The sequence below is a fragment of the Lactuca sativa genome, chromosome 7 (assembly GCF_002870075.4).
Source record: "Lactuca sativa cultivar Salinas chromosome 7, Lsat_Salinas_v11, whole genome shotgun sequence".
In the NCBI taxonomy this organism is placed as follows: Eukaryota; Viridiplantae; Streptophyta; class Magnoliopsida; order Asterales; family Asteraceae; genus Lactuca; species Lactuca sativa.
This window is the reverse complement of record NC_056629.2, coordinates 1,573,597-1,593,438: the sequence shown is the minus strand read 5'-3', so window position 1 is coordinate 1,593,438 and position 19,842 is coordinate 1,573,597. Positions and strand designations below refer to the sequence as shown.

The window sequence follows — 19,842 nt, the reverse complement described above, 5'->3', positions numbered from 1 at the left end:
GAGTAATATGTCAGCATAACAAAGTTCATATATTAATATAACAAATTTCACATATGAATATAACTAACTTATCAGTAGAAACAAGTTTACTTATTTATGTCATTTTTTTATATTCAAATATTTTCAAACTTTATTTTTATTTATTCATAAATGAATATGAATATGATATATTCATTTATGAATAAGTTGAAATTAATATGTTAGTATAACAAAGTTCATATATTAACATAAAAAAGTTCAGATATGAATATACTTATTTATTAGTATAACAACTTTTCACATATTTGTATTCATTTATAAATAATTTACAACATCAATATAACTTATTTTATAGAAATATAAAAACAAATATCAACATATCAATTTACCATATCATTATAAATGTGTATTATTCATACAAGAATATTATTGTTTATTGTTTTTATCTGCATATATTCATAATGAATAAAACCAAAAAACATTAATAAAAAAAAAAAAAAACTAAAAAATCCCTAATTGTCTTTTGCTGATTTATCAGCTCCAACTATTTCTGGACAAGTACGTAAATTGTGTGGAACTCGTTTTCCACATCTTGAACACATTCTATGTTGTTTTTTAGAATTTTCATATGCTACTTCACCCACACTTGGAATTCTTTTCTTGATTCCAGAACCTTTATTGCTTTGAACTTCAGGAACATGAATATTAATCTCTTCTGGAATAGGAATAGTAACACCCAAATGCTTGCATACAACTTAACCATCTGTCTTGTTTTTCAATCCAGGAGAAATATAATCACTCTCAAATTCCTTCAACAACATTTGTTGCTTCTCAGCAAACAAGGCAATCTCTTTTTGTCATCTCTTACAATATCCAAACATGATTCAAAACTATAATATGAATCATTGACTAGCTTTACATTCTCACAATCACCTGAATCGGATTGAACGGAACTAAAACGATAATTTCTTGATATCACATCCTTTCTCCATCTCTTTAAAATGTACCTTTCAAGAATTTCTTTAACATCACATCTCATCATTATTGTAAAAGCATGTCTGCATAAAACACTCATACGCTTAAAATGTTCTCAACTACAATTTATTTCTTTTTCTTTAGCTTTTATTTCAACCTGATACAAAAACAAAAATTACACATTTACATTCATATAAGAATACTCATATCAACACTCATATATTCATATATAAATATTATCAATATATTAATATTCTCATATTCATATATGAATATTATTACATTTTTCAAAAAAAACTAGTAAAATTACCTTAAATTCATTTTTAAATTCACTTTTACTGTTGTTGTGCTACACATTGTAAACTTCCCAACCATCTTCAATACCAACATATGAGTATGTACAAAAAAAAACATGCTTTGTATATTTCTTTTTGCACCTCAAAAAATAATATACTTGTATAAACCTTTGATGCTTGCAGTTCTATTTCTCGAGGTGTTTGCATTTTATATGATGATTTCTTTGATGCCTTATCAAGATCTCGTTGAGTATTCATTTGCTTTTGAATGCCAGTGTCGTAATTCATCATGAAACTCAAAAGTAAGTTCCCACTTTCTAAGTATGTATTAAAGAATGAATTCATACTCTCTGACCTCGATGTAGTCTTCATCAAACCACACATTGGAATATCACTAAAATATCCAGGTATCCATGAATCACGTATTGTAAACATGTCTTTAAACCATCTTGTGTCTTCAAGATTGAATTCCTTCATAAGCAAACCCCACTTCACCTAAAAAAACATCAGGTTTCATATTAATGTCCCAAACAAGCTTTGAAAACCTTTTTCTAAAGTCTGTGTTAGTAAATAAATCATCTGATATCTGTATTTAAACAAAAATATTCATAAATGAATAAATAATAATAAGTAAAATAACAATCAATATTCATAAATGAATATTCATAAATGAATATACTAATAAGTAATGTATTTGAAATATATTAAAATAATACCTTTTTTTTCAACTTTTTCATTATATGCCACATACATAATCGGTGCTTTGAATTACGAAACACAATCTCAACAGCTTGTTTTATTGCAGCATTTTGATCGGTTAAAACAAGTGTTGGTTTTTTCCCATGAGTTTTAAGAAATGCTTTAAGCAACCAAAAGTAACACTCAATGCTTTCATTGGTTAGCAACCCAGATCCAACAGTAACAGGTTTTTTAGGATAGTCAATAGCAATAAACGGAACAAAAACCATTCGATACCTAACACATAAAAAAATGTTCATTAAAGTCAATTTTTGATGTATTAATAATTGAATATAAAAATATTCATATATGAATAAGCTATAAACAAAAATAGATAAAATAACTTACTTGTTTGTTCGGAAAGTCGCATCAAACGAGTTAACATCACCAAATTCAGCATAATATGCCTTCTCCATTTTATCAGCCCAAAACATACAGTCCAAAACATCATCTTAACAATTAAACTCAAATGAGTAATTTGGATAATGAGCTCGACGGTCATTCATTGTGTTTACTATCATCTGGGCATCGTTATAACCAATAACCCTGTTGATATCTCTCCTTAAATTTTTATAGTCAACTACTTTTGGCTTTACAAACTCATACCCACCTCTCAAACTTGTCCTCAACTTATGAGCCATAGTTGGACCTATTTTTGATGTGGAAGCATGCACAATAAACTCTTTTTCTGAATATGACATTTGTCTCGCTTTTTTTTAAATCGCTTCTCTTCTTAAGTGGATGATTGTGAAGTTCATCAAACTGAAAAAATTTATAATCTGGAGTTCCATACACAGATTCAAATATAATCTTTGCTTGACAACCAATAGCTCTTGAATTTGAATTTCGTTTCCTCCTAACACCACTTGTACCTAATGTGTCACAAGATTTCCTTTTTTGTTTACCACCACGATTACATATAACATGTTTCTTCTTTATAATCTTGTTATCAAACCTTGACTGTGTGCTCAGTCTAACATCAAAACCACCATTTTCAGCATACTCGGAATACATTTTGATAGCCAACTTTAATGATTTCAAGATTAAACCCTTAAATGGAATAAGTTGAACATGTACATCTGGCTTATAGATATGTTCTCCAATTACATCATCACAATATTGTGCATCATGTACTAAACTTGAAGATTCACCACCTAAAATAATAATGCATGGATAAAACAATAACATATATGAATACATCAAACTCATATATATAAAACAATAAATATTCATATATGAATAAAAACATTCATATTTGAATACATAAAATTCATGAGGATTCAAAATATATAAAATAAAACATAACTTATTCATATATGAATAAAACGAAAAAAATAAAAAAATTCGAAATTACAAATATCACACGATTATTTATATATGAATCAGACAATAATTTATTCATATTAACATATTAATATGTAAATAAATGATAATCAACAAAATTAAAAACAACAAAATAATTCAATAACTGATACCTTCAAAAAATGAGTTATCAACATCTTCTTCTTCACTCTCACTCATAGAAGAATACAAATCACTATCAATAACACTAGAATTCGACATAATACACCAAATGATCTATATAAATAAACAAAAACAATCTTAATATCGAATATAACGAATATATCTCACAAAAAAAAGTCGTAAAGATGAAAACCTGGTTAATTACGAATATATCTCACCTCAACGTATAAAATATCTGAAAGAAACTCAAATCATATATGATCAGATGATGTAATTAAGCAATCTCTCTCGGTACAGAGCGTAAATACTACAACGATATATCCGATTAAAAATTAAATCAGTTCCGATTCGAAATAAATATCTCAAACTACTTAGCAAAAATCCGATGAAATAACTCCAACACATATTCGAAACTTGATAATCTTGATAATGAACTCCGATTAAACAACATCAAAACGAAGATAATAAGCGTAATTCCAAACAAATTATAAAAAGCAATAATCTTGATAATGAACTCCGATCTATCCGATTCAAACGATATACATACCTGATCAAATCGGCGGAAACTGAATACGAAGTAGAAAACTGAAACACAAATGCGAAACTTCACGATTAATGGAATGAATACGTATAATTGCTAACGAGTTATATAAAGAAAATAATCTTGATAATGAATTCCTCATATCCGATTCAAACGAGATAAAGATATCATCAAATTGGAAACTGATAACAACGAACAGGTAAGTTCTATGTAAAAAAGTTGCTAATTTACAAAGATACCCTTAATGAAAATGGACATGCGATTTTTTTTTTAATTTGAACATGTTAGATAAATGATTGGTTGAGAATGATTCCCCAATGCTCAACCTTTTTTTTTTCTCAATTGAACCTATATATATATATATATATATATATATATATATATATATATATATATATATATATATATATATATATATATATATATATATATATATCCTCTATCCTAATAAAAAACTCTTTTTTTTGTCCACTTGTCATCCTTTTAGAGCTATGTTTTGCCACGTGGCAATCTCTCCTACATTTTATTAAATGTTTTCCCGCTCAAGAATTGCTTTTATTTTACACGAACCTATCCCTAAAAATCAGCAGTTAAATTTGAAATATAGATATACATGATCTAATACCATAAATAAAGACTTTTAATTGTAGATAATTAAAATACATTTAATCCCTAACTTTTTGTGCATTTTGAATTCTGATTCGATTTCGATACCTCGGGATAAATGAATTGTGATCGATTACAATCCATTATTGAGTTACAAAGGTTGGTCCTTTTTATTATGGTTACTACTGGGGTTGAACAAAGTTCGTCGTTATTACAGGATATTCTCCTTGCTACTGATAAATCACATTGGTTGGAGTTTCCTATTGCCTCTTCCGATAAGTTGTGTTTAATGTTTCATGAGTTTTTTTTATTTCAAGATGATATTTGACCCATTTGGTACACATTATGACTTTTCTTGATGTGCTTATGTGTCTTGAGAGTATAACTTTCTTAGTTTTGAAAAGTTAAGCAAATGATAAAATATCAACATATAGTCACTGTTTTGAAAACCTTGCATATAGTATGATTTTGAGATTGATTTTTTTATTGTATATGCAAGTTTTAAATTCTATTTACAACTTTTAAAATCTTTCAAGTTTAGTATGTTTACCGGTTCTAAAATCACTTACGTTAATCTATTTTCTGTAATTATTAGTTTGTCCCTTTAAACATTTTGGATGGTTTCTTTTAAAATACTATTTGGTGACTTCATATGAGTTACAGTTGAACTACTCATGAGGAAGTAGTATAAATTTTTCATTTGACAAATAAGTTTTTTTTTTTTTTTTTTTTTTTTTTTTTTTTTTTTTTTTTGTAGAAACAGTTTTATAAAGAAGATGAATCAAGAAGTGAGTGCCCTAATAAAATGACTAAAAGTTTAAGCAATTATTTAGGAATTAATCAAATTATGTCATACAGATTATTGAAACAGTAAGATAAAAATTTAGAGAAAAACGAATCAAGACTAAAATTTACATGTTTTTATAGATTTTTTTATATATTATTCATTTAACCTTGTAATAACAATTTAAAATATTATTTGAAATGGCTTAGTTTGCAATAACCGTTTAGACTAAAATTTACAATTTAATACGTAATGATTTTTTGTATCTCTTCTTTCTAACTTAATAAAAGACTCGTTTGCCATGTGACCAATTCTACGTTTATTTTTCGTCCAATGTGAATTGTCCATATTGTCCTTAGTTCAAATTATGCCCACGATTTATTCTTCATAAAAGTAATTAATAGATATATATGGTATAAAATCACTCAAAATAAGTAAGATTTTTATTTCCTTCATCCGTTCCAATATCATTTGGTAATAAAAATATTTACCTAATATTATGGGTATAATCTCCAAACAGATAAGAAAAAAAATATAAGTTAAATAATATTTTATAACTTAAAATTCATGTCATATTTATTTCAACATATTTTAAAATGTCATTTTCTATATTTTTCTCTACCAATCATTATTTATGAATTTGTAAATTAATCATTATTATATTTATATATGAATATCAATAATGTTTTTAGTCTATTGAATTTTATATTTCATTATTCAGTATCAATATTTTTTTATTAATTTAGACATAAACAACATTCTATGTATCGTCAAAACATATTACATGTTAATTTAAATCATTATAGACAAACAATATAAATATGTAAATTATTAATTGATCAATGATTATGATTTAGAACTATCATGTAGATGCTATTTGATTATAATTCAATTCGTAAATTGATGTGTATTCGAATCATAGAAGCTACCAATCATCGGTAACGCTTACTTTGAAATTATTAAATTTATGTTTAACTTTACTTTATTGTTCGTCATTATTTATCATACAATAACATGGATGCCACAAAGATAGAGAAGAAAAAATAGATATTTATACCAGGGGTAATAGAGTATCCAGACAAAATGTCTACCATGTCATCGTCTCAACGTATATCTAATAAACATGCTATTCATTTTAATCAATACGGTAATTTTCTTACTTTGTTTGATATATGTAATATGGTTTACTTATTTATATTATATCTATTATTATTATTTTCAAAATTAATCAATATTTTAAAAAAATAAACCTTGAACTTTATATCAAAATATATCCATAAATTGTTTACTATTATTTTACAAATTCAAATAACACTATGGATTATACTAATGCTGGAGATAAACGAAATATTAGAAAGTTATATCTGAATAATAGCAAATCCAAATTAATTACTAACATGTCAACTGGAATTTATTTCAAGAGCAAGATTTCGTTTAAATTTTAAAAAAGACAATTTCTATTAGCTCTATACTTTGTAGTGCCAAATAATAAGAGCTAACGATACTCTTTAACGAATGTTAGTTTGTTTCTCAAGAATCATGTTTTTACACATGGTTAATTTTATGTTGTTTTTTCTAGAGTTCAAAGTATAAATTAATTAAAATTGTTAATATTAGATAAGGATTGTAAACTTAAAAATAAAACATTCAATGTTGTGTATAGAGAAGTTTTTAGGAATTTATTAACAATTTGTAGAATTTTATTCTTTATATCATCTTTTATTTACTATTAGTAAATGATCCTTCATTCATCGTTTTAATTTGTAAATTAATAATTTTTTTTTCTTATCATTGGTCGATAACTACTTTATGATTTATTTATAATTTTTTTTATTTTCTCATCCGTGGTATCCACGGGTTATAACCTAGTATATATATATATAACTTGATTAATACTCTAGCCTATTTTTTCGAGGCTTAGTAAGGTCGCACCTCCTGCACCCCTCAATTATCGACTGTTGGATTAATAAGTCGTTGGGAGGTAGCTAATATCAGTTGCTAAAGGCTAATTGTTGCAGGGAATGCTACTTAGCTTAAAGATATACCACGGTTGTATACAGTCAATCGTATCTTATCTTTGTTGCATCATGACTTTCATTTTTCTATAATAAAAGACATGGCACTAGCAGTCAAATGTACAGCACAAGTATATACATGTAATGGTCCACAAAGGTCAAGGATCAAGTGGGGTCTTTCCCTATCTTTCTCTTCAGCCTTAACAACTCTTTCTGTTTGTTGATGCATGCATAATGTCGCTTCTTATTCTATCCTATATATCAAAACAATTATAAATCTCCAACATGCATGTCCATAGTTTATATGGCAGGTAACATGTGTGCTTCATTTGATAATCTAATTCAACTCTTCTTTTTCAAGAGTTAATTTGCATTAAATCCACATTTTGAGATGGGAAATCATTGAGTGTCACTCTATTAATCCATTTGCTTTGTGCATGATGATTACCCAGCTTCGAACAAAGTTTAACTGGATAATTAAAGAGTCAAGGATATTGATTTAACATGCATGAAGCGTTCTAGTTGCAACTAAGATCCAAATTGAACATCAAATAATGTTTTGTATTATGAAAGGAGAAAAAGAAAAGGCAAACATACCTTATGTTGACGGGCCCTTTGGATTGTGATACGTGTTGCCATATGAACCCCCCACAAAGTTAGCCCCCCCTACTGCCCTTTCACTTTCGTCTATATTTTTCTCTTCTATACTCATTGACTATAATCTTTACGTTCACCCTCATATGCATAAAACTAGTTGTGTGTGCTATTTCTCAACTCCATCCACTTGAGAAACAAGGAAATGAAGGTATATATTTTGATGGTTAGACAACATGGATTTTTTCAAAAAAAAGAAATAAAACGTCATGAATATCTTATATATTTGTGTCAACTTTTAAATAACATGATTTTGTCAATATTTTACACAGATCTTCAACTGGGTTCGTCGGTTTAATCACAAAGGTGACATTGCTGCTTCAATTATGCGTTTTTTTTCTATAATTTATTTCTAAATGTTGTTCATAATTATATTTTGATAGATGAAGCTGGCCAAGGTGCCACAAATGAGGTTACTCAAAATGGGAAGGACAGCAAGCTCATACTGCTTGAACATGTAGCCTTTGATAGTGTGTTTGATGGTTGGAAAGAAGGCATACTTGCTATTGGAACATTAGGATTTGATCCTGCATTATTGAAAGGTTCAGAGCACAAAGAAGACACTTATTTGTGTGAAATCAGTCGTAAAGAGTTATTTGTTGCTGACAATGGTGATGAGGACCATAATGGAGAGCAGGAACTCGAAATGGAATTTCCATTGGTGTTAAAAGCTTGTAAGCATGGGTTCTTTCATGATCAGAAAGATGATCACCAACAATGTGATGAAGTTTCTAAAACTGATGATCGTAAAGATGTGGAGGATCTGGAAGGTGTAGATGTTGATGATGTTAAAAGGGCAAGGAAGATTGGACAAAGAACCACTCTAGCCGATCTATTTTCGGCTGATTCAGAAACGAATTTGTTGAAAAACAAATGGTTGGCTAATGTAGATCATGTCAATGGTCATTTCCATACTACTGAATCCAACAAAAAGCATGCTTCAAATGATGATAGGGTGGCCTTAATCTCTAATACGAAGCTCACTACTAAAGACAATACAACTCACATCATTAAGAAAATAAACAGAGTGAGCCTCTAACTCTATCACATGTGTCTATCTACCTACCCATCTATCTATCTATCTAATTTATCCCAATGTTGTGAAAGATGATGAAAAAGATTTTAAAGAAGAAGATACATCCAGACGTTGAGAATCAAAATGTGGTTGCATGTGTGAAGCCTATGCGCCTACCTGGATCATAAAGACCGCATAATAGGTATGTATTGGTGTGTTCATATTTCGGTCTTTTACCAAATCTTAATCTCTTCTAGTAGAAAAATACATAACTAACTTTCTAAAAGATAAGAACTCAAACATCAATGCTGAAAGAGTGACCACTTTTTTTTTGGTTCTTGGCTCCATCAAACTTGCATTCACAATATGTCACATCCAGAGAACCAGCAATGAAATATCTAAAATAAGTTTAAATCTACTAGTGGTTGTTTGTGTTTACAAGAAAATGTCATAGAGTATATTGTGTTTTGCTTTTGTTTGCAGTGGACATGGAGGAAAGCACTTGCCAGTATGTGTTGCAGAAAGTTATTGATTTGGTTGCTTGGTTAATTTATGATTGGTTTTCCAGTTAAGATTGTGTTCTATGTTGCTTTCATGTTCTTGTTCATCTGTTTCTTTGTCTTTAATTTCTTTAAATCCATGGAGTGAACAGTTGTATGTCATGGACTTATTATTTTTCCTGTTTACTTCTTTGATGCATCTTCATGCTTCCTATAATTATAGAATTAACCAATAGTCATGGTCACACCTGAGTAGTTAACTTTCACCTACTAAATTTTTATTACTACACTTTGTAAGAAGACATGGCTAGCCCCACAACTGAAACCTAGTGGTAAGTTTAAAATTCCACATAAAAGGTCCAGAGTTCAAACTATCACAAACATAAATATTGATATTGTTTTAGAATTAACCTCCCATGTAAGCCTTATATCAGGTTAATGACCCCTCAAATGATTTGGTTTATTGTTTTTTTAAACACTTCGTAGCTTTCTAATTTTTATGATTAAAAATGTTAAAATAAAACTAACCTATACGAAAACCATAAAACCATTGTTCATGAGATCTATTGTCCACAAAAAATGATCTCATTTAAAGGTTAAAATCATTTTCTGTTAACAAGCTATGCTCTTTGTCAAATATCCCAAATCACTATCGGTATTCATTCACTCAGATCTCACTACAAAAAATATACCATCATCCACGCTAATATATGTGGATAATGGTCTTTACCCACAAATTTTCCAAGAAACAACACACTCTTGGGTAATTTTTTTCCCATGGATTACCCTCGAAATTACCCACCGATTTACCATGGTTTTTAATCCACATATTATCCATAACCATGTTATCCACACGTTATCCACACCTAGCTGGTTTACCCACGAAATATCCATACACTTGTTCCCCATGAGTTTTCCAGGACTCTATTACCTCTAGTTTATACATAGATTTTTACCACCGATTATCCACGTATATTATTTTTTTAGGAATGATTATGTGGGTAACGTAACAGATTTAAATACTTTTACAATTTATAGAAAATTCAAATTTTTTATAACAAATTAAAAAATGTAATATGAACAAAATAAATTTCAGTAGAATCCATAAAATTAATCTAGAAAGGTTTGAATACCAAATCTACAAAATTTTCAAATACCAAATCTATAAACTTAATATATAAAGTTTCAAATTCCGAATATACAAAAGTTTCAAATAACAAATTAATAAGCCTAATCTAGAAAGTTTCAAATACAAAATAATTACATACGTAAAACTAATTGTTTGTACTAGGGGTGTTGATTGGGTAATTTTTTGGGTTTCGGGTAATTCGGGTATCGTGCCGGGTTTGGGTAACTCGGTTATTACCCGAAATAAATAATTTTTTTTAATTTCACCTGAAAATAAATTTAATGAAATAAATACGTCGTGCTTTATTAGTCTTGTTTATATAAACAAACGAGACATAAACGAAGTTAGTCAAACTTTGAACATTGAGATTTTTTAGTCAATAAACCTGAGATATTAAGTAACTTCTTAACAACTTAATCTAATCTAATAAGATGTTAAAAAAACAAATACTTAAAGACCTTAATTTAAAAGTTTAAAATGTTTAAGATAATTGTAGCCATAAGTTTTGTCATGTTCTGAAGTTTCGTCAAGATAATGAGTTTGTTAGTTGCAATAAAAACTATAATCTATAAAATAGTTAAGTTTTAAAGAACATGATGATATATAAACAATTACTTTTAATATTGTTAGTGTCATATTGTCATAATAAATAGATTCATGTTTTACAATAATGATAGTTAGTTTAAGCGTGATCAAATATCTGCTATATAGTACAAGCTCTAAAAAAGGAATTTTTAAAATAATTCGGGTAATTCGGGTATAACCGAAACCCAAACAATGTACCCTTTACCCGACCCGAAAAAAATCGGGTTACCCGATTATCCGAAAAAATTTACCCGATACCCGAAAAAATCGGCCCGGTAATTCGTGTATCGGGTATTTTCGACAGGGCTAGTCTGTACCACCACTTTGCATGTATTTACACCAAATTTCTTCTCTATGTTTTTGCATAGTTACTTCAGGTGATCAGATTCCTCATGTTTTTTAGGAATAATTTGTTCTGATGGCAGGCTTCAAAAATGATAGAACAAACAATAATATTAGTAAATAATATAAAAACAAAAACAAGAACGTACTTTACTAATTTTACCACAAAAATTGATAAATCAAACTGTAAGAGCCCGGATTTCCAGGTATCTTTTATGTTTATGATTTTGGTGTTTTGAGAGGGGACTCGGCGAGTTGGAGCTCAGACTCGCCGAGTAGGATCACGGATCTGGACACGGGTTCGCGCCTGGACTCGGCGAGTCCGCGCTGTTTAATGAAACCCTAATTTCTCAAGTTTGGGACTTATTTAAAGGGCCTTATGGCCTTCATTTGTGCTCACCAGTCCCTTGAGAGAAACCCTAATCGAATGTGAGCGTTTGGAGCAAAGTAGGAGGCCATTATTGATCTTGGAGGTGTCATCTTGCAAGGGAAAGGGAGGATCAGCTAAGGGGAAAGCAAGGGGAGCCATTTCTGAGAGTTTGGAGTCCAGAGCATCACTATTGTGGTAATATCTTCGAGCTATCCTCTTCTATGTTGATGTTTATTATGATTTAGGGTTTATTGAACCCTTTTATGGCTAGATCTAGAGCCCCCTTGGCCCCTTAAGCGATTTAGACCATAGATCTAGACCCTTGGAGGTCCAAAGTATCCCTTTGCCCAAACTTTCTGTGAATCAATGGAGGTTTTGGATTGGAATCCTTATGCCTTGGGCCAAAATGCTATTTATGAGACATAGAGTGTATTGTGAACACCAAGATAAGGGAATTACGTGATGAATCAGTCTAGGAAGGCCAGATCTATGAATTGTTGGAGCAGATCTGACCTTAGAAGCGAGTTTGAGTGATTGCATGGCATGGACTTGTCGAGTCCGATGAGCAGACTCGGCGCGTAGCTTGAAGATTGCCCTTAGATCGGTCAGTGAGTGGCCCAGTCGAGTCATGGGTTGACTCAGTGAGTCAGGGCGAGTTAGAGAGGGTGGTCAAGTGGACTGAGTTGAACTGGGACTCGCCGAGTTGGTCTTGAGACTCGGCGAGTTGAGTCGGGGTGGCCCCGCGATTCTGCTAGGTGGAACTCATCGAGTCAGGGGGAGTACTCGACGTGTAAAAAGGGAATCCTAGAAAGTTGGTGAAAACGTCTAGACTCGCCGAGTCGCCTTAGTGCACTCGCCGAGTCCGGTCAAAGTTGACCGTTGACCGTTGACCAAGAGTTAATTAATGTTGACTTTATAAGGGTAGTCAACCTTAGTGGTAAAAATGTTAATAAGAGACGTATGATGATATAGGGAGATTGTAGCTCGGAGGATCGAGCACGTGTGATTTCGGGATTTGCTAGCTATCGATATTCACGAGGTGAGTCTTCTCACTATACTATACCCAGAAGGGTTTTGACTATGTGACTGGAAGGTCGGATATGGTATGAGACATATGTGCTATATGTGATAAGTTAATTGTTATATGTGCTATGTATGACATGCTTGATATGGGCCGGAAGGCATTATGTTATGGGCCGGAAGGCGAATATGTTATGGGCCGGAAGGCGTTGTAATGTGGACCGTAAGGTTGGCGTGGGTAGGACCGGAAGGTTTACCCAGCAGGGACGGAAGTCCCCTGAGACACGTGGACCGGAAGGTCAGGGCCTGGAAAGGCGTATGTGCGTAAGTTGTATTTTGGGGAACTCATTAAGCATTTATGCTTACAGTTGTTGTGTATATGTTTCAGGTACTAGCAAGGACCGTGGGAAGGCGTCGGCGTGATCTGTACACACTGATGGATGATTTATGATCTTGGGATTTATATGATTTGTATTATGACATGATACGTTGGATATTTATGCCTTGTTTTGGATGAAAATACATTTTAGAGATATGATATGATCAGCCAGCGCCCGAACGGTAAAGATCCCCAAAATACCCTTACAATGTTGTGTTAAGAGATATGATATGATATGAATTGTTATGCATGCTAGAAGACTAGGTATTCATGATAGGACTAGAGTGGCTTGATTTGTGATGCCTTAGTCTAGGGAAGTCTATTGTTATGAGATGCTTTGAGAGCGAGCAGGTAGTTAGTGCATAACAAGAGTAGAGTGCTCAGGATCCAGGGTTTGGGGAGGAGGACTCGGGATGAATGCTGATGCGGTGTGGTCGGTAGTATTGGGCCCGTACTACCGAAGACACCGGGTCAGTGGACGACCCAAGTAAGAATCCATGGGTATCGGAGACTGAGTAGGGTTGCGTTATCGAGTACGATTATGCTCGATAGAGTCTCTGATAATTCTATGTTGTATTTCAGAGGCATCATGGTTGGACCACACCACAGACCAAGTACGAGCAGTGTGAGTGACGAGGAGATTCGTCAGATGATTCATGGGAGGTGGCTGCAGCGATCCAGGCTGAGATTCCGGAGATGTTTGGGTCTATTAAGACCACTTTGATGGAGACCTTTGATGAGCGGTACGCCGCGTTGACTGAGGTTGGCCGCTGCAGCTACCGCAGCTGTGGCCGCTGCCAGACCACAGGGAGGTGACTCGTTGCTGTTTCGGGAGTTCAGCAACACGAAGCCACCTGAGTTTGACGGGACGCAGGATCCGATCGCTACGATGAGATGGATTGCTGATATTGAGGGATGCTTCTACACTTGTTCATGTCCGGAGCATCTGAGAGTACGCTTTGCCTTGAACCAGCTCCGTCTGGGAGCAAAGGATTGGTGGAAGTTCGTGACGGCGAACTTCACTTTGGCAGAGATCTCAGCTGTGACGTGGAAGAGGTTTACCTCTATATTCAGAGACGAGTACGTTCCCCCGGTGGAGAGGGAACGGTTGGTTTAGGAGTTTTTGACCCTCAAGCAGGGTACTGATTCGGTTACGGTGATCACGTGGAAGTTTCATGAGAGGGCGATGTTCTGCCCCGAGCAGGTGTCCACAGAGCAGGCTCGGATGAGCCGGTATTTGGGTGTGTTGAGGAGGGATATCCGGGAGTTCGTGTCGAACTCCACATATCATACCTTTGCTGAGCTTCAGGCGAATGCCAGGAAGCGCGAGATCGAGTGGAGACCCAGGCCAGGGAGGAGGCCGAGTCTCAACGGGTGGATCGGCGGCCGGCTCAGTTTCAGCCGACAGCCAAGCGGACTAAGTTCGCCGATTCGAGGACGGGAGGTCCGAAGGGCCGCACTTGTGGAAAGTGCGGCAAGGGTAACGAGGGAACATGTCGATCAGGTGCTTGCTACAAGTGTGGCAAGGAGGGGCACATCGCTAGGGATTGCCCCAAGGGGTTTATGGTTTGCTTTCATTGCAACCAGACCGGCCATCGGAAGGCCGCGTGCCCTCAACTTCATCAAGGATCTGCACCTGCTTCCAGGGCTACTGAGACTCGACTAGTGAAGGCCGAGGCCCCGAGGGCTCGTGGGAGAGCTTTCCAGTTGACTGCGGAGGAGGTCCGCGCTGCGCCCGATGTTGTGGCAGGTATGTTTTCTTTCATGTATTTATTTTGATGTTAAGATATTATTCTTATATTATGTTGTGCATAGGTACTTTCCTTGTGAACTCTGTACCTGCTTTAGTGTTATTTGACTCGGGTGCGAGTCGGTCTTTTGTATCTTTGGCCTTTAGTCAGCATATCAGTGTTAGTCGTGAGGCGTTGAGTCGGCCTCTGAGAGTTTCTATAGCTGACGAGAGAGTGATCTGTGCCATGGAGGTTCTCTGTGGATGTGTGTTAGAGATTTTCGGGGTTGAGTTTCCGATTGATCTGGTTCCTATTGCGATGGGTGATGTCTGTGTCATTGTGGGCATGGACTGGTTGAGCAGATTCGGCGCGGTTATCGACTGCGAGCGTCAGTTGGTGACTATACGAGACCCTAGTGGGGGAGTTCTTTCAGTGTACGGCGAGGGTACACGTTCGGGATCAGCTTTTTGTTCGGCCGCTAGGGCGAGAGAGTGTCTACAGCAGGGCTGTAAGGGTTTTGTGGCGTATGTGATGGATACGCGAGTGACTTCCGAGATGTCAAGTTCAGTTGAGGAGGTTCCGATGGTGCGCGAGTTTCCTGATGTCTTTCCCGACGAGTTGCCGGGTGTGCCTCCTGTGAGGCAAGTGGAGTTCAGTATCGACTTGGTCACGGGGGCCGCGCCTATCGCTAAGGTGCCTTATCGTCTTGCACCTCCAGAGATGCAAGAGTTATCCTCGCAGCTTCAGGAGCTGCTGGGGAAGGGATTTATTAGGCCAAGCAGCTCGCCGTGGGGAGCACCTATTTTGTTCGTCAGGAAGAAGGATGGTTCACACCGGATGTGCATTGATTACCGGGAGTTGAACAAGCTGACGGTCAAGAACCGTTACCCATTACTGAGGATCGACGATTTGTTCGATCAGTTGCAAGGAGCATCTTGGTTCTCCAAGATCGATTTGAGGTCTGGTTATCATCAGGTGAGAGTGCGGGATGAGGACGTCCAGAAGACAGCGTTCAGGATGCGTTATGGGCATTATGAGTTTGTGGTGATGCCTTTTGGGCTCACCAATGCCCCGGCTGTGTTCATGGATCTCATGAACAGAGTATGTATGCCGATGTTGGATCGGTCAGTGATTGTATTTATCGATGATATTCTGGTATATTCGAGATCTAGAGAGCAGCATGAGGAGCATTTGAGGGAGGTCCTTGAGGTCCTGAGATCGGAGAAGCTTTATGCAAAGTTCTCCAAGTGTGATTTCTGGTTGCGAGAGGTCCAGTTCTTAGGACATCTTGTTAACCAGGAAGGGATTCTGGTCGATCCGGCCAAGGTTGAGGCGGTGATGAGTTGGGAGGTGCCGAAGTCACCCTCTGAGATTAGGAGTTTCCTTGGGTTCGCAGGGTATTATCGGAGATTTATCAAAGATTTCTCCAAGATCGCAATGCCACTCACCAGATTGACCCGGAAGGGTGTTGCTTTTTCATGGGGTCCCGAGCAGCAGACCTCCTTTGAGACACTTCGCCAAAGGTTGTGCGAAGCCCCGATATTAGCTCTCCCGGAAGGGATGGAGGATTTTGTAGTATATTGTGATGCATCGATTTTGGGGCTGGGAGCGGTGCTGATGTATTGGGGGCATGTGATAGCATATGCATCGAGGCAGCTAAAGCCTCATGAGACGAGATATCCCACACATGATCTAGAGTTGGGGGCAGTAGTGTTCGCCCTCAAGATTTGGCGTCACTACTTGTATGGGGTTCGGTGTACGATATACACGGACCATAAGAGTTTGAGGTACTTGATGGATCAACCCAACCTAAATATGCGGCAGAGGAGGTGGTTGGATGTGGTCAAGGATTATGATTGTGAGATCCTATACCACCCAGACAAGGCTAATGTGGTAGCTGATGCGTTGAGCCGCGGGGCGGAGAGCACTCCACTGCGAGATGTATGTTTGAGATTGACCGTGATAGCTCCGGTACTGGATGCCATTCGTGGGGCACAGGCCGAGGCTGTGCAACCGGATATGCAGAAGAAGGAGCGGGTCGTTAGGTTGGTTTCGGAGTTTGTTACGGATGGACGAGGGTTATGACTTTTCAGGGTCGGATTTGGGTACCGTTTGTGGGCGGTACGCATATTACTTTAATGGAAGAGGTTCATCGGTCGAAATTTTCGATCCATCCGGGGGCTACGAAGATGTATTTGGATTTGAGGAAAGAGTGTTGGTGGCCCTGTATGAAGAGGGACGTCACATGGTTTGTTGAGAGGTGCTTGACCTGCCGCAGGGTTAAGGCCGAGCACCAAAGACCGCATGACAATTTGTAGCCATTGGAGGTTCCCGAGTGGAAGTGGGAACAGATCACCATGGATTTCATCACCAAATTCCCGAGGACTGCCAGAGGAGTTGATGCAATTTGGGTGATTGTGGACAGGTTGACGAAGAGCGCTCACTTCCTTGCCATCAGTGAGAATTCTTCAGCGGAAAAGTTGGCAGAGATATATGTGAGGGAAGTGGTATCTCGGCATGGGGTGCCGATCTCAATTGTTTCGGACCGTGATGTGCATTTCACTTCCATATTCTGGAAGAAATTTCATGAGGATTTGGGTACTAGACTGCATTTTAGTACCGCATATCATCCCCAGACAGACGGTCAGAGTGAGCGAACGATTCAGACGCTTGAGGACATGCTCCGTGCATGTGTGTTGGATTTTGGGGGTAGCTGGGATGCGTATTTACCCTTGGCAGAGTTTTCCTACAACAACAACCATCATTCGAGCATTGGTATGCCACCCTTTGAGCTGTTGTATGGGAGGAGGTGTCGGACCCCCATTTGTTGTGGAGAGGTTGGGCAGCGGGTGATGGGCAGTACAGAGATCGTGCTTCAGACGACAGAGCAGATTCAACAGGTCAGACAAAGGTTGTTGACCGCTCAGAGCCGACAGAAGAGTTATGCAGACAGACGCCGGTCCGAGCTTGAGTTTCAGGTCGGCGACTTCGTTCTCCTGAAGGTCTCTCCTTGGAAAGGAGTGATTCGATTCAGGAAGAGGGGCAAGTTGGGGCCCCGGTATATTGGTCCATTTCGTGTGATTGCGAGGGTAGGACGGGTAGCCTATCGTTTGGAGTTGCCAGCAGAGTTGGGGCAGATTCACGACACTTTTCATGTGTCGCAGCTGAGAAAGTGTATAGCCGATGAGTCGGCAGTGGTTCCATTAGAGGATATTCAGGTGGATACGAGCCTGAATTATGTCGAGAGGCCAGTGGCCATCAGAGATCGGAAGATCAAGGTTCTGAGGAACAAGGAGGTACCCTTGGTGTTGGTTAAGTGGCAACATCGGAAGGGATCAGAGATGACCTGGGAGCCGGAGCGTGAGATACGTGAGCAGCATCCGGAGCTATTAATAGAGCGAAACTTCGAGGGTGAAGTCTAGTTCTAGTGGGGGAGAGTTGTAACAACCCGGATTTCCAGGTATCTTTTATGTTTATGATTTTGGTATTTTGAGAGGGGACTCGGCGAGTTGGAGCTCAGACTCGCCGAGTAGGATCGCGGATCTGGACGCGGGTTCACGCCTGGACTCGGTGAGTCCAAGATATGGACTCGGCGAGTCCGTGCTGTTTAATGAAACCCTTAATTCTCGGGTTTGGGACCTATTTAAAGGGCCTTATAGCCATCATTTGTGCTCACCAGTCCCTTGAGAGAAACCCTAATCGAGTGTGAGCGTTTGGAGCAAAGTAGGAGGCCATTATTGATCTTGGAGGTGTCATCTTGCAAGGGAAAGGGAGGATCAGCTAAGGGGAAAGCAAGGGGAGCCATTTCTGAGAGTTTGGAGTCCAGAGCATCACTATTGTGGTAATATCTTCGAGCTATCCTCTTCTATGTTGATGTTTATTTTGATTTAGGGTTTATTGAACCCTTTTGTGGCTAGATCTAGAGCCCCCTTGGCCCCTTAAGCGATTTAGACCATAGATCTGGACCCTTGGAGGTCCAGAGTGTCCCTTTGCCCAAACTTTCTGTGAATCAATGGAGGTTTTGGATTGGAATCCTTATGCCTTGGGCCAAAATGCTATTTATGAGACATGGAGTGTATTGTGAACACCAAGATAAGGGCTTTACGTGATGAATCAGTCTAGGAAGGCCAGATCTATGAATTGTTGGAGCAGATCTGACCTTAGAAGCGAGTTTGAGTGATTGCATGGCATGGACTCGCCGAGTCCAATGAGCAGACTCGGCGAGTAGCTTGAAGATTGCCCTTAGATCGGTAAGTGAGTGGCCCAGTCGAGTCATGGGTTGACGCAGTGAGTCAGGACGAGTTAGAGAGGGTGGTCAAGTGGACTGAATTGAACTGGGACTCGCCGAGTTGTTCTTGAGACTCGGCAAGTTGAGTCGGGGTGGCCCCGCGATTTTGCCAGGTGGAACTCATCGAGTCAGGGGGAGTACTCGACGTGTAAAAAGGGAATCCTAGAAAGTTGGTGAAAACGTCTAGACTCGCCGAGTCGCCTTAGTGCACTCGCCGAGTCCGGTCAAAGTTGACCGTTGACCGTTGACCGTTGACCAAGAGTTGACTAGTGTTGACTTTATAAGGGTAGTCAACCTTAGTGGTAAAAATGTTAATAAGAGACGTATGATGATATAGGGAGATTGTAGCTCGGAGGATCGAGCACGTGTGATTTCGGGATTTGCTAGCTATCGATATTCACGAGGTGAGTCTTCTCACTATACTATACCCGG

At 37.0% G+C, this 19,842-nt stretch overlaps 2 protein-coding genes across 2 annotated transcripts; one reads left to right on the top strand and one right to left on the bottom strand.

The window, feature by feature from the left end:
- Nucleotides 1-2,618: 2,618 nt before the first annotated feature.
- On the bottom strand, nt 2,619-3,551 carry LOC111894579 (uncharacterized). Its single transcript, XM_023890646.1, has 2 exons — nt 3,464-3,551; nt 2,619-3,142 (listed from the first exon to the last, which is right to left on the bottom strand). The coding sequence occupies exons 1-2, from the start codon at nt 3,549-3,551 to the stop codon at nt 2,619-2,621; spliced, it is 612 nt and encodes a 203-aa protein (XP_023746414.1).
- A 4,521-nt stretch (nt 3,552-8,072) lies between these two features.
- Nucleotides 8,073-9,766, top strand: LOC111894650 (protein TILLER ANGLE CONTROL 1). The gene is made up of 5 exons (XM_023890745.3): nt 8,073-8,203; nt 8,325-8,358; nt 8,436-9,079; nt 9,160-9,269; nt 9,551-9,766. Exons 1-4 carry the CDS (start codon nt 8,198-8,200, stop codon nt 9,253-9,255), a joined length of 780 nt encoding a protein of 259 aa, XP_023746513.1. The 5' UTR covers nt 8,073-8,197; the 3' UTR covers nt 9,256-9,269; nt 9,551-9,766.
- Nucleotides 9,767-19,842: the final 10,076 nt, after the last annotated feature.